The sequence below is a fragment of the Cucumis melo genome, chromosome 1 (genome assembly GCF_025177605.1).
Source record: "Cucumis melo cultivar AY chromosome 1, USDA_Cmelo_AY_1.0, whole genome shotgun sequence".
Taxonomy (NCBI): Eukaryota; Viridiplantae; Streptophyta; class Magnoliopsida; order Cucurbitales; family Cucurbitaceae; genus Cucumis; species Cucumis melo.
The window spans coordinates 17336901-17353062 of record NC_066857.1 but is presented as its reverse complement, the minus strand read 5'-3'; the positions used below and the strand labels follow the sequence as shown (position 1 = coordinate 17353062).

Genomic DNA, 16162 nt, shown 5'->3' with positions numbered 1-16162 from the left:
TAATTGTCTTATTCACTATATTTTAAAATTGTTGACCATTTATTTAAATGAGATAATTGATACGACCAACTATCCTAAAAATATTAAAGGTTTGACCTCTTGTCTCGTAATTGTTGTACTAAAAAAAGTTTATAACAATTTAACTTTTATCATGAAAAAACTTAAAGAATCTAATTGTCAATTTTAATAATGTCATGACTAGGTATTTGTAATTTATAAACAAACTTGACAATCACTTTTTTAAGCAGGAAAATAACTTTGATTTTGCTATCAAACAAGTGAATGGAAACATAAGTTTCCTCTAGGTTAGTAGCAAACTTGTATTATCTATGTTGACACTCTATTGATAAATGAGTTATTGTGTTTTCACCGTGTGTGTATATATATACACACTTCAAGTTTTTAGGAAATAAAACTATCCCACTTTTCTTTCCATTTTGGTGTTCAAATTTGACATTTACGATATATACATAAATATATACAATTCCATATCTAATCATAGTTATTACATAAAAGAGATATTTTTCATCATTTTGCAATTGACAATTTAATCCAATATTTTTTATAATTTAAGGTACACATATTGTCTAAGTATATATACAGAATATTTTAGAAATTCTTAATGGTAAATGATTATTTTTTTAATGAAATATAAGGTTTTCTAGACGTAACCTTATTTGATGGTTAAGATCGTAAAGATAGATTGATTTTAGTATTATTATTATTATTATTTTCCATCATTAGATTTGATATAAGATCTCATTCGCAGTCAACAAAACAAGGGATAATGAGATTATAACCTAATTTATCTCACAGAAAAGTATTTTTGTTGACATTAACAAACGTTTTTCTTCCTTTTTTTTTTATTTGCAATTTAATGCCAGATCTTCTCACCACTGCTGCTACATCCGCTAATTCCACCACAGGTAAAGGAGACTTAAAAAGAGGAGAAGAATAACATCCACAGAATAGGCAGAGTGTTGAAATGGAAGGGGACGACGAGACATAATAAACAAGAAGTTAATACAAACTTGGATGTTGGCTGAAAATTTTGAAATCCAGATGGTTAAAAGTTCGAAACTAATCCCTCTCAAAATCAGACATAATTCATAGTTTACAAGGTCACTCACCCGTGGTAAATCATCAACAAAGTCTTATTAGATAGAACCAAGATCAGCATACTGAAAAAACAATACTGAAAATTCATCGTCTAAATCGAAAATAATGTTCCGTAAAATAGCACGACCAAATACTACAATGTAAGCAAGTAGAGCAATCTATAGAGTTTAGTTCCCGAATTGTCTAAACTCGAACCAAAATCCCAAGGGGTCTGTCTTAACCATGTTTAGCTCTTTCGATCATCAGTACCTCCTAGGATAACGATCCATGAACCGGCCAGAAGGGCATTCGTATGCCAGGTGACCACGTCCCCCACAATTATGGCAGATCATCAAAGGACCCATGCAATCCCTACTCATATGGCCAAGTTGCTGGCAGTTCCTGCACACAACGTCTCGATAACCACTACCACTGCCACGTCCACTGCCACCACCACTGCTGATGCCTCGGTCTCCCCGGTCTCCGAGGACATTGGACTTTGGACACTGCCTGGCGACATGCCCCGATACATTACACAGGTTGCAAATAGGGTCATTTGGACAATCGCGAGCAAGATGGCCCGTCTTCCTACAATTGTTGCAAGCCTTTTCATTAGTACAATCAGCTGCTATATGACCTTGCTTGTAGCAATTATTGCAAAGCCTCAAGTCTCCAGGTGGCAGGGGAGGAGCCGTACAGTCCCTGGCTCGATGTCCCGCCTTACCACAGGTGTGGCAAATGCCTTCATTGGGACAGCTACTTGCCATGTGACCAGGTTCTCGGCAGTTCCAACATAGTGATTTTGTTGTGCACTCTGAAGCAATATGCCTAGTAGACGCAGAATCATGAATTTATCAATTAAACACTAGGCCATAAGTAAAAAGGATCATCGTTCAAACATGTTTTGATAGCATCTTACAATATGTATTCCAAGTCAACTCCAAATCTCAAGCAAAATAGTATACTTCTAAGTGTGTGTATGGGAATGATTCTAAAGTAATTAAAATCCCTTGTCATTTTCAAAACCATTCTTAAACATGTTTTTAATTCATTCAAACCCAATTTTGATGACATGAGAATTGCATTAAAAAGTGTAAAATTAATTTACGTGATTAAAGACATGTTTCAGAATAATTTTTGAAAATGACAGAATGATTATAGCTCGTTCAAAATCACTCCACATTGAGTCAACTACAAACATTGATGAATACTCCTAGCCAATAACATGATAGTCTCAGACCAAACCCGTAATTCTCATGTCAAGTAGAATGGAAATAACAAGCCACTTTTTGAAATGCCAGAAATAACTAGAATGGTGAACATTTAGGTAAATAAAAAACAAGCAGTTTCCCAGTAAACTTCTGTGACCAAATTGACGACAAAGGCCCATAAGCACAAGATCAAGAATCCTTACCCAGGGAGACCACAATTGTGACAAATTGCCACATTGGGACATTCTCTTGCAAAATGGCCCGGCCGCTTGCAATTCTTGCAAAGATTGTCTCGACTGGCAATGAAATCAGATTAAGATTAGCAGCTCAATGCTAAGCATGGAAAGATGAAAGATATACATAATGGAAAAATTAAGAAAAAGAAAAGAATTCATTCACGACGTTATATGGTCCCAATGCAATAGCAACACACCCCTAAACTTCTTTTAATACAGTTATAGGGGTAAACAACTTGAACACAAGCTTTCCCATTTACATTTGTCCACAATTACTCAAACTTACCAATCCTACACTCTGAACTTCAACAACAAAATACCCCAAAGTCTTCGACTTTTCCCACCAACTCACAACAGCAACAATGAGAATCCTAGAAGAAAGCAGTTTATAGCTTTATAATCTTATGCACACCAAAATTGCATTGTGAACTTAAACTCCACCCTTGGAATCTTACTCAATAAGGAGGTATTTGGGCCAAGGAGCAAAGTTGTGAACTCTAAGTAGTAGCGAAATAACCCTTGAAGCCCCCAATGAAACAAAGTTAATAAGACATAAAATTGATGTTTTTTAGTTGAAGAACACACACAAACTCCTCGAGCCAAACGAGTAATGGAGTTTACACCTCCATGTTTCACTACTCCTACTCCCCCTACTCTTGGTCCAATCCCCTAAATGACAAGCATATATCATGATAGAACAAAGACATCTTTTTCCATACCAATATATGTGTCCAAAAAACAAAATAAGCATTGAATACTATTACAATGCAATTAGTATAACATGGAATCATGGATATTATACGTATTGAAGCTGTGCAGGAAACTTCCAAGTCTGCTCAGCCATGGTTAATGCAGAGAATTGATAAGTTCATCAAACACAAAACATGCAAAACCAACTGAGCACAATATGCAAAGGCCACATTAATTCCTTTAAAACATAAGACTCCATGACCATGTCTGAGTGTTACATGTATCTGTGTGTAATGAGAAGACACGATAAAATAATTGATGATTGAATGAAATATACCCAAAAGGATTGAAAATAACATGACTGCATAACAAAAAATACACATCTGCAGATTCGTCCCCAGCCTACACACGTCAGAAATGAGATATATAAATAATTTATCAAAATCAGAAACCTGAAACCCCGACGTGATTCTCTCCTGTATGGTGCATCACGATATGAAAAACGATCAGACCGGATCTTACGATCCAGTGGGCTCCTGCTTCTGCTCCTGCTTCGACTCCTGCTATCTGAACTCATTTCCAAACTTATCCTTCAATACTTATCCCCACTGATAAGTGAAAATACAACCACCACCAAAATATCACACCGATGCTGCCTCCTCCCTGTCCACATAACAACCACACACCCAAATTCATATCCATGAATCCAAACCAAACTCTTTCTTTTCCCTTCAAATAGAAAACACCAATTTCCAATCCCATTCAACAAAGTAAAATTCCAACAAAACAAATACCACATCCCCCCAACATCCAAGAATAATTATCCAATTCCTTGACTACATTCTTCATGCAATTTCAAGAGTGGCTCAAGTGAATATTACCAACATGTCACCAAACGAAGAATTTACCAGTGGTGAACCATCCACAAACAACATCCTCTAAAATTCACATTCCATATTGCTTCATCAACTTCTTTCACGATTTAACTATTTAGTCATTTATGTCAACGATTTTTGTAAATTCCAGTTATAACTGGTAATCTGTAGTCCCACCAAGAGTGATCATTATGGAAACGGTTCTTCAACTAATTATTAATTTCGCAGAAAAGGTTACAGTTAACTTGTGCAGCCGTTAAAATTCTCAACCTTAGTCCTATAATTAGCCAATTACAGAACTTCAGCCATGCATGTTTTCTTGGGCATTGTTTGCTCAATTTTTACAAGTGTATTGCTTTCTCGTAGTTTAAGTGTTTTATCCGAGATTAACGTTATTGTACTCTTTAAAGCTTAGTGTTGCTGTAAGTTGTTTATTTTAGTTAGTTTTTGGCTGTAAGTTTAGTTGTTACCAGTTCAGGAGGTCAACAAGTTGTGTCCAATTCAGTTCTCCTTTTATAAAAGAAGAAAAAAAGATTTTTTTATGAGGGAAAATGAGTACAGGCCATACAAGAAACCAAGCCGCACAAAACCCCTAAAGAAAGGGGCCCAACTGGGTAAAATGCTTTATTTGGTATAATTACAAAAAGCCTTAGTCAAGAAGAAATGATGACAGGCAAGGTTTACCCACCCCAGCAAGTTCAATGATTTCCAGCACCAAGAAGAGTTCAAGAAGTTCATTGGAATATTCAAAAACCTTCAAGAAACTTCAACCGGTGTTTAGACCTCCATTAGAGGGGCCTCAATTGGTGGGAACTTCAACAGAAAGACATATGGAAAGAGACCAATATGAATATGGTCAAAAATGTTGAAGCTTATAGACGATCAATTTCTTCCCACTAATTATGTTCAACTTTATGATTGGCACCAACAATGCAACCAAGGAGGATTTCAACTGGTTAAGTGCAAGAACCAATACAGCTCAGATGGAAAACCAACTTATAGCTTATTATGTAAACAAAATGAGGGAAGATATATATGTGGATGTATAAAGATAGAGAGAGGTGAAACTACAGTCTCTATATTATATTCTTGATGCCAGTACTTATACTTCTAGAGTGGAGAAAAAAATGCTAGAGCGAACAGAGGGACCAACACGAGAAAACAATTTGGGATGGAGGAAATAATCAATTCAAAAAGGACAGAATTTGAAGTTGCTGCCTAAGAAAATTGGACCTTTTCCAATACTAAAGAAGATTGGTTTAAATGCTTACAATGTTGACCTCCCTTCTCAGTACACGTTTTCCTCAAGTTTTAATGTTGCATTGTTGCTAAATAAATAGAATATCATGCCCCTTATGAGTTTTAGCTAGCTGATTTGATCACTCTGGAACGAGTTCTTTTGAAGATGGGAGCATTTGGTGTACTCCAGCCTTACATGTTTTCTTGTGGCTTTCTTGTTAATTCTGTACAATATTCTTGACTTCTTGTTGTTTAAGTCTTATATCTGGTTTTTGCAGTCATCCAACAGTTTTTTATCATTTGAAATAAAATTCCAGTTCTGATTTACATCACAAATACAAAGACAACAAACGATAGAAACTATATCGACATAACTGATAGATATTTTTCTAACATAATAAAACAAAGCAAACAAAAACAATTTACCATCCCTAACGCCAATAATAACTACAGACGTGATCATTGACATCACTTTTAACGCAATTTCATACTCGTGGAGAGATTATTCCAAACAACATTCACATACAAACAAATAAACAAACAAAATTCCCAGGCTTGGCTTATAAACCACTTCCCCCATTTACCCGTTCACGAACCCGAAGAAAGATGAAGAAGCAACACAATGCATCAAGAAATCACACAAACAAGATTGCATACAGAAAATTAAGATTTATTCCAATGCTGAAGAATATACGTCAACATGAACTAAGGAAAATTTATGAACAAAGTACCCTAAGCCTGTAGCCCTAGAAATCAAATAACACTTTAAAACAATACAGTAAATGAGAAATGAAAGAGAAACAAACCTAATGCCAATGGCAATGCGTTCGTGGCCGATATTGCCGTAGCTACAATGGCTGAAGATGCAAAATTACGAACGGAACTGCAACGGGATGAGATTCGCGGGAGAACAGCCGCTCAAGAACGAAGATTTGTGAAGTGCGGAAAAAGAAACGGTACATATCGGATCGAAAACGAAAAGACGGAAGACAATATTGGGCCATCTTACTAAGCCCAATAGTATCTTGGGCCTAAGAAAAGGTCATTTGTGTCATTAGCACAATTGCCAAGTGCTCGTTTTTAGGAAAGAGTTCGTGTTATAGAATGATTAGTGTTGCGGTAAAACTGGTGTTATGATAAAATCAGTGTTATGATAAATCTAGTTTTATTATAATTTTTGTTTGGAAGAAGGATTTAGAAAGATAGTTTTATGATAAGAGGTGTCTAAGAGAAGGACTATGTGGGAATGGTTATAATAGTGTTATGAAATGGTTATAATAGTGTTATGAATAAGATGTATTTGGGGGAAAGGTTACATAAGTAGGTTTACGGGGATTCTATGATAAGATCTGTTTGGGGGAAGAGTTATGTGCGTAGGTTGATGAAGATTTTATGATAATATATGTTTGGGGGAAGGGTTATGTGGGTAAGGTTATGAATTTGTTTTTTTACTTATTATTATTTTTTTCAATTCACATTGTACGTATAAAAAAAATCTTATTGCATATTGTTTTATTACGAAAGTGTCGAAAATTTGTTGTAATAATTTGGCTTACTCTCTCCGACGGTGACGTCCATGTCTAATGTTATTAAATTAGTAAATACAGTTGATCAATTTCAAAATAATTTGTTAACAAATTATACTAATTTTATTCTAAGTCATTTTTTACAAATAAAAACTAGTTATTACGTTTTTGTAATTATCGATAGTGTCGTACATTTGTTTTTAACATCTTTGATTACGTACTCTACCGCATACGTTCATCTTTATATTCGTGAATTCGATTACTTATTGTTGGGTTTAATGTCCTAAAACTCGTAGATATTAAATATAATCAATTGACCGTTATTAATAAAGTGTTTTATTATTATAATTTCAATAAATGTTATTGATTATAATATTAGTTTTGTCTTAATAACTTAAATCCAATAAACTAACATTCCAAGCTATTTGATGAGTCTTGAACAGTATGTAGAGACATATGGGGATCAATGTTCAAGATCAACTTAAAGGGTCTATAGTATAGGGTTAAGGTTGGGTACCTTATCCTGTTAACACTATGGATACGACTCACTTTAATTTGATACAAACACATTGATCCAATGCGTTCATGTATGTTGACATGCGAGTGAGGGTATCATATGCAATGAGTTTGCATAAGATTGAACCACGAAATAGTAATCACTAGATGTAACTCTGTTAACTAGTTGGATTTCTATTTCATTAGGATGGTCAATGTAACTTAGTCTTAATCCTGAGTGTATTGTGAATTCTTGTTTGCGATGGATTGTCCTTTGGTTTGTACGGGTGAAAGTGGTTAGATTGCCGACTCAATATGCTTATCATTTTGGGGACAAGACGGAGTGGGGAGCTGGGAACATAATTACACAAGATGGAATTCACTCCTTCCCACCTTTAGGGTAAGTAGATAAGTGTTCCCTTAAATAGTGTCTCCGGTACTTGAACAAAGGGTCTTACCCTCTTTATGGCACGATAAGAGTTTTCTGTTTAGTGGTTGGACCATAAACAGGTTGTTCATTAGAGGAGCACTGATATTTAAGGACTAGAAGTAACCTCTGGGTAAAACGATATTTTGGCCCAACTGGTTTTACGAACACTTGTGAAGAACTAACTTACTGGTATTGGTCTATATCCATGGACAAGAAATATATCTATAGTGAGAAGAGTTCAGCTGTGAATCTTTAGTGGAGTGTACACATAGTTAACGAACATTGATTAATGTGGTTAATGAGTTTAGCCAATTAATCTCGTATCGTTGTAGTTTCTGATTTGTAGGTCCATTAGATCCCCTTTCTAACTCATAAAGATCATTAATGAGATTTATTTATATTGGTTGTAATTTGAAATGTTCAAATTTACTTTGGGAATTAATATAATGTATATTGATACAATATAATATAAAATTTATATTTTAATTAGACTTTATTATATAAATTTAATTTTGGATATGATTCAAAATTAAATTACGAGAGAATAAAATATTTGAATGAGTTCAATATTAGTTTAATGTGAATTAGATTCATATTAAAACTATAAGTTAAAATTTAATGTGTATATGATACATATTAAAACTATAGGTTATGAAAGAAATTTATAATTGAATATGATTCAAATTATGGATTAAATTAAATATAAGATATTTAATTTAGAAATTAATTAATTGGAGAATTAATTAATAGTTTAGTTTAATTTGATTTAATTAAATTAAAACTATAGGTTATTCGAAAGATATTCATTTAAATATGATTTAATTAATTATTAAATTAAATTAATTAATTAGTTTAATATATATTAATTTAATAATTATTAAGTTAATATACGGAACGTAGGTGGTTTTCCCATGTTCCTATTTATTCTCTCTAACTTCCCACTTCTTCGAAGAGGAATTCTTTGCGTAACAAAACAGAAGGAGTTCTGTGATTTTTGCTAGATCCTCCCATTCTCTCTAAAAGAATTTGTTCTTTCTGGAAAAATTCCCTCAATCCAATTTTGGTTTCCAAGTGGTGGTGCCCAAATTGGTGATTGATTAATTAGAGTCGTCAACGAGCGTAAGTTCTTCTCTGTATTTTTCTTGAAAGCATGCTTAGCCATAGAATTTTGTAATTTAATTTTCCTATGTATTGATTTTTTTTTGTTTCAATTAAATTGAGTTATAGTCTCTGTTAATTCTTCCACTGTGGAAAGAGTTTTTATCCCTTCACATTTTATATACTTTAATAACTGCATCATTAGAAGTATTATTAGGAAGACCCAACGGAAAAAAACCATAGTCAAGAAAAAAAAATGTATTATTTTTACTCCCCCTCATAAGTACATCACTTGAATTCTCCGAGTTGTCACATTTCAATATTGTGCTTAAGCTTTTCAAATGTCGGAGTTGGTAATTGCCTTTGTAAATAAGTCTATTAAGTTGTCTTTTGAAGAATTTTGTTGAATATTGATTTCATTATTTGATGCTTTGTTTTCATATAAGAATACTATTGGTTAGTTTTGTACGTCGTCAATATCGCAGTATGATTTAAAGTATTGTTCTGATCTGCTTCATAAGTTGCCATAATATAAAAAATCCTCTATATGTACTAAGTAACTAGTGTAAAATCTAGCTCGCATGGGTTAGTTAAATAACCTGCATCTTCAAAATTAGACCTATTATAATAAAATAAATTACTGTGAGCTAATAATTCTTAAATTAAACATAACATAGTTTAATTCTACTTCAATATTTTTGGAAAAATATTTTTTCATATACCAAAATTACTAAAGATCACTACAAGAAAACGGAGCATTTCCGACGCCAAAAAAGACGTCGGCATAAAGAACGTCGGAAAAAAGGGTATTTCCGACGCTATGAAGACTGCGTCGGGAGAGGCGTCGGGAATAGGGGGTTTTCCCGACGCACGGTAACGAGTTGGGAAAACCGTTTAATGAGCGTCGAAAATTTCCTTTTTAGTCGTTTCAGTTATGTATTTTATAGAACTGAATTCGAGAGGGGAAAAGAGAGGAGATTGTCGAAGCCGAGAGGGGAAAAGAGAGGAGATCAAAGCGTTTCCGTTGTCGCCGTTTCGCCGCCGTCTGCCGCTTTAGGTAAGTGAAAAATTAAAATTTGTTTAGTTTAAATTTATGTTTTAGAGTTTTTTTAGGAAAATTGTTTTAGGATTTTCTTTTAGGATAGATTTTTGTTTGTTAAATGTATTTTTGTATAGAATGTGTGTAATTTGTAATCAAATTTAAATTTGAAGGGTTTAGGGTTTATGATTTATAGTTAATTTCAAAATTGAATTGGGAGGGTTAATATAGTTAAATTGAAATTTGAATTGGGGGGGGGGGGGGTATAGTTAAATTGAAAATTGAATTAGGGGGAGAGAGTTTATAGTTAAATATTGGGAGGGGAGGGTTTATAGTTGAATTGAAAATTGAAATTGGAAGGGGGGTTAATAGTTAAATTGAATTGGGGGAGGGGGGATTTATAGTTAACTTAAAAATTGATTTTTTTTTTTTTTTGGAGTTATGGTTGCATTCAAATTTGTATGAAGTTATGGTTGAATTCAAATTTGAATGAGGGGGTTATGGTTACATTCCAATTTGAATGGGGTTTATGTTTTGAATTGAAAATGTAATATGTGTGTTAAGAGTTTTTTTTGGCTATCTTGCAGTTATTGTAGCCTGTTTGTGTTGAATATTTTTATTGTTGATTTGAGATGGTTATCCTACAGTTATGGTAGCCTTTTTTGTTTTGAATTTGCTGGTTTCAAGGGGTGGTAGTAGGATATCTTAAAGTATTTTGTTGTTAATATTTAGGTTGTGTTGGCTATCCTGCAGTTATGGTAGTCTCTGTAGTTTGGAGGGGTTTATTAGATGCGAAGATTTTGAAGTATTTTCTTGTTAATAATTAGGTTATGTTGTCTATCCTGCAGTTATGGTAGCCTCTATAGTTTGAAGTTAGTTATTGAAAAATAGTGAAAATTCAGGGGAGTAAGTTATGGATGTGAGAGAGTGAGAGAGATATGTTTCTAATCAAACCTATTTATGTTTTAGGGACTTAAACGATGGATAAGGGTTGGATAAAACTTAGAAATAAGTTCTCCCTTGAGTAGAGACATAGAGTGATCTAATTTTTAGAATTTGCCAAGTTTTACGTTGATGTCTACGGACGATTAAGGCGTCCATGTAAGAGATGTTTGAATTTAAATTGGAGCTCATTAGAGGGTGTCGAACTACATCTACTAACTATTGGAATATCCCCCTACTACACAGAATGGGTGTATCTTAATTGGACGAAGAAAAGTATTTTTTTCGATCTTCCTTACTGGTCGAGACTATTGTTACGTCACAAACTTGATGTAATGTACATTGAGAAGAATGTTTGTGCGTCATGTCACTGACGACTTCATCGACGATGTGGATGAATACTTGTCACATGCAAGCGATGGCGAATTATAGTGACAAACCACGTACCCACATATTTATCTAGTTTATATATTTTGATTCTAGCTATGTGTTCGTGTTTGCTTAGTGAATGTTTGTTTTCTATGTCCACAGCCATTATGTCATATCGACGTAATAATTTTATAGAGACGGACGATATGTTCCTCGAGTTTGAGGACAATTTAGATAACATCGCGTGAGGGTCGTCATCTGTGGGCGACAAACGGGTGAGTCTAAGAATTTTATTCATTTTAACTTACAATTATTTCATGTTCTTTTTTCTAACTTTATATGTTATTATCGATTTATTAAGTAGGGTCTTCTTCTCAACAAGCGACTCCGACTCCTAGGAGACGTGCGCAGTCTCGACTCTTAGAGTTAGAGCGTCACGTTGTAATAAATGGGCGCATTCCGATAATGATCGCCCCTGCAGCGGAGAAGCCTATTTCCCCACACGTCGTTCGCTTCAGCCAGGCGATAGGCGTGTGCGTGCAACAGAAATTTCCCGTCCGTTGTCTTAAGTAGGCGGACGTTGGGAAAGAATACATTGAGGTCGTCAAGGGAGACCTTTAGGTAATTAAATGCACTACACATTTATATATGATTTCATTTGAAACATATCTAACTTTAACCAATTAATGTGTTATGTTTGTAATGTGTAGCGATTGTTTGTGCTTGATTTCAATGATCAAGCAATGAACACGTTTGTTGAGCATCAGATGTTCACGACCTTTAAAGAGTTATAGGTCGACTGTCACAGACATTTCAAAAAGTATAGCGACCTGGAGGAGGCTCGTGCCAACCCACTAAACGCATTGGTTGGACGTGATGAGGATTGACACTTCCTCTGCGACCACTATATCAGCCGTGCATTCCAGGTATTTGTCATGATTAATTATGATAACAAGTTTGAATATGTATAAGAAATAAACAATATAATTATTTTAATGCAAGAGCAATCATGGACGAACAAGGTTGTTAGACAAAAGCAATCTTACCATCATAGTAGCGGGTCCAAGTCGTTTCTACAACGACAGTATGAGCTCGCTGAGAGAAAAGGGAAGCTGGTCGATCGTGTGGAGTTGTTTCGGGAAACACACGTTCGAGCTGGGACGTTTGTGTCGTAGGCCGCCGAGGATGCGCATGTAAGTTATGCCCTTATTAATTATCCACTTTCATTATATATTTTTGCACGTTACCTAACATAGTTTTTAAATTTGTTGCAGAATCAAATGCTGGAACTCCAATCCCAGCCTACCCCAGAGGGTAGTCAGCCACTCTCTGAGAATGAGATATGCGATCAAGTGTTGGGTAGACGACTAGGCTACTCAAAAGGCCTTGGTTGGGGACCCAAACTGAAGGCCCGTAGAACGGCGAGTGCAAGCAGTTCGTCGACATCTTGTTCACAGTCTCCAGAAAAAGAGGTTGAATTACAAGTTAAACTTCATGAAGCTTTGGAACGGATTGAAGTACAAGATAGAAATCACCAAGCGTTAGCTTCACAAGTGGAAAGCATGAAAAAGATGATAGAAGAATTAACTCGTGCACAACAGGGACCACCACATGATCCCTAGCTCTGCGGTACGTATATATGTCTCTATTATTTTTAAGTTTTTGTAATATATGATTATGTACTAAACTTAGTTATTTTTATATCATTTTTAGGATCGAAGGTGTAGAATGACGCATACGCACTCGTTGGGAGACTTTTTGTTATGTTTGTGTTTTCTTGTATTATGAGAACTATATTTTTTGTAGTGAACTTATTCGTATTATTAATATTAATTCTTTTTTTTTTAATTTGTGTTTGTATATTTCTTAATTTATTTCAATTTATATTCAATTTGTTTTAACTTAATCCAAAACGTCGGGAAAAATATTTGAGCAATCCGAACATCGTTGTGAATGTTTGAGCAAAATATTTTAAGGAAAAATAGAAATAAAATATTAAAAAAAATATATATATAAAAAGGAATTCCCGACCCAGTGAAACATCGAAAAAAAATGTCGGAAAAGAGGCATTTTCGATGTCGCGTGATGTGTCGGCATAAGGTGCATCGGGAAAGAGGTATTCCCCATGCCACCTTTGCCGACGTGTATATTGGCGTCGGGAGAGGCTTTCGCGACGCCATACCAACACGGCGTCGGGAAAGCCTCTCCCGACACGTTTCTCCCGACGTTCTTCTCAACGTCGTGATGTACGTCGACATATCCTTTCCCGACGTATTTTTCATTTTCGCCGACGTTTTTGGGCATCGGGAGTATCCCCGTCTCTTGTAGTGGATATTACAACAGGTAGTGTATAAACTAGTAAAGATATAAGTGCACTTATTTCTCAAAATTATGGTTTTTCAAGACCTCAAGTTCTTTATTAGTCTTTTAATACCAGATGATATAATTTTTTTTTTCACATGGCCAAATGAATGAACCACCCTAAGAAAGTTCAATGATATAACTAATCCAATTTCATTTGCTTTATGTTTTATTTCTAAGTTAAAGACAAAACATATAATCTCATATTCTTTTTAGAGAAATTCTATTGTCTTTGAAATCTCTTCCGGAGTTTCTACTCAAATCATCAAATTGTGATTTCTTTTAAAAGCATATGGGCAAATAAGGGTTCTTTTTATACCCTCATATCAACAAAAATGTAATAAGATGATGATACGTCTGGAGTATTTTATAACTCTCTTATTATTGAATCACATGATTTATAACTTTTAATCCTTCAGGGATAGAATTATTAATAGATTCATATAAATGTATAATGGCTACATCCATAAGGTGTATGTTAAGCTTTTCACACACATTAAGATATGTTATACATCTCATGGTATTGTATTCACCATAGGAGAACACGCATCTTTCATATAACCAATGCCAATTCTTTTCGATAATTATTATGAAACTTGTCTCGCTTTCTATTTGTTTTTCTTACAAATACTTACTTGTATTCTGCATATTCAACATTCTTTAAATGTCGTCTAAACTACTAGTTCTCGCGATTTGAAAAATAAGTTTATTTTGATTGGATTGTTTCTTTTCACATAAGTTAATTTTTTCTGTGTAGCGACATTGTTCAATATGCCTAAGTACATATTACTTATTTTCATAAATAATATCGTGAGAAACATTGTATGCAAAAATTTTGTCAAGTTATTTAAGTATGGTTCCATTTCTTGTCATGACATAATTTCATCGAGATCTCTTTACTATCCTTTTTTTTTTTTACTTTAAGATTCTTATGAGTACTCATATTCAAGATTTCTTCTAGAATATCCATATTCTTAACTGAGCATTAATCGACTATTTATTCTTTAAGGATCTTTCTCTTTGGAACTCACATTTGCCTATCACGCTTCAAGTGTGTAGTATTGACAACTTGTTGCACTGAGATATCATTCTTAAATGGTATCTTTGTAACCACTATAATTTCGTCACTTTCTTAGAATTATAAATGTTATGTAGATTCATCTGCATTTGATTTGATATTATTTTATTACAAATGAGATATCTTTTGAGTTCAAAATAATCTGTATGATGATCAAAATAAGACAATACTTATGCATTTCATTCAATTCATTTTTCCAACATTTTCTTAATTTCTCCCCCTTAATATTGAAAAAATTGTTTCATTAATGAGAATTGACAAAATTGCATAGTAAATATATCATCCATCCAAGGTTTAATTGTTCCATCATCTTAAACATGATCTCATACAGATTTAGAAGTTTTACTATTCAAGCATAAGCTACAAGATGTTTGTTCACTTATCTCAATCAATTATCAAATGTTTGGGATGCAATTCACTAGCATTCTTAAAACAAAATAATAAGTATATATATGACCATCAATAGGATGCGTTAACAAGAAGTAATAAACCATGAATGTTTTCCAAAAGCATGAGAGTTTCAATTTTAATTTTCGCTAGTGAGAGTTTGATAATTAACCTCTTGAGAACAAGTGACCTTGACAATTTATTACATGAAAAAATCTTCTAGTTTTTCAATGGATATCAATGTATATTTTCAATCATACATTAATTATTGACCCAAAATGAATCATGTCAAATCAAATTATATTTGGATCAATGAACTTCAGGTTCATTGTTGCATATATATCAATTACACATATGTGTGTATAATATAATTGAGAAGTAAAAGTAGACAAATTTTCTATGTGCACTACCCGCAAAAGATTATATATAATATATGCATATCATATATTATTCTTATAATTAATCTCTCTAGATGATATTGATTACAACATATACCTACCCAATTTACTAAACTTTGCTTTGATAGATTTACAAAGATAGTAAAGTATATCAAGACTAGCTATCAAGTCTTGAAGACGTATTGTTTACTTTTAAGTATAATATGCATAGATGTATTATATACAAAACATAAATATCAATTATTCTTATTCTCTCCAAGAGATTAAAAGAAAATCCAAATATTTCATCCCTATATAAGTGGCCAAATGGGTAGAAAAAGATAATCATATCTTCATGAGATTGTAAGCAACCTGTGATATCCAAATAATATCATAAGATTAAAATAAAGACTATGATCTCTTCGAGAGATATAACAAATAATTTCTCAGAGTTTGCTTTCATACATCGCACTCCTTTTCATCGTTAAATATTTTAATTTTTTCAAATAAACTCTTAATATACGACAAGTACAAGATTATTGTATCTTTTCCAAAACATATTTTGGAAAATAAAATTCTCATATAAATATGCATGATTCTAATCAAATAAACACTTCTTCTCTATTAACATAATTTCGATCTTACTAAATATTGTAACATTCACTTCAGGGAATGCTATTAAATTATTTGATCATAAGTTTACTTTTTTTA

At 33.5% G+C, this 16162-nt stretch overlaps 1 protein-coding gene across 1 annotated transcript; it reads right to left on the bottom strand.

The window, feature by feature from the left end:
- Window positions 1–1136: 1136 nt before the first annotated feature.
- Window positions 1137–6329, bottom strand: LOC103490347 (zinc finger protein GIS2). The gene is made up of 4 exons (XM_008449833.3): window positions 6156–6329; window positions 3688–3898; window positions 2513–2605; window positions 1137–1926 (listed from the first exon to the last, which is right to left on the bottom strand). Exons 2-4 carry the CDS (start codon window positions 3810–3812, stop codon window positions 1362–1364), a joined length of 783 nt encoding a protein of 260 aa, XP_008448055.1. The 5' UTR covers window positions 3813–3898; window positions 6156–6329; the 3' UTR covers window positions 1137–1361.
- Window positions 6330–16162: the final 9833 nt, after the last annotated feature.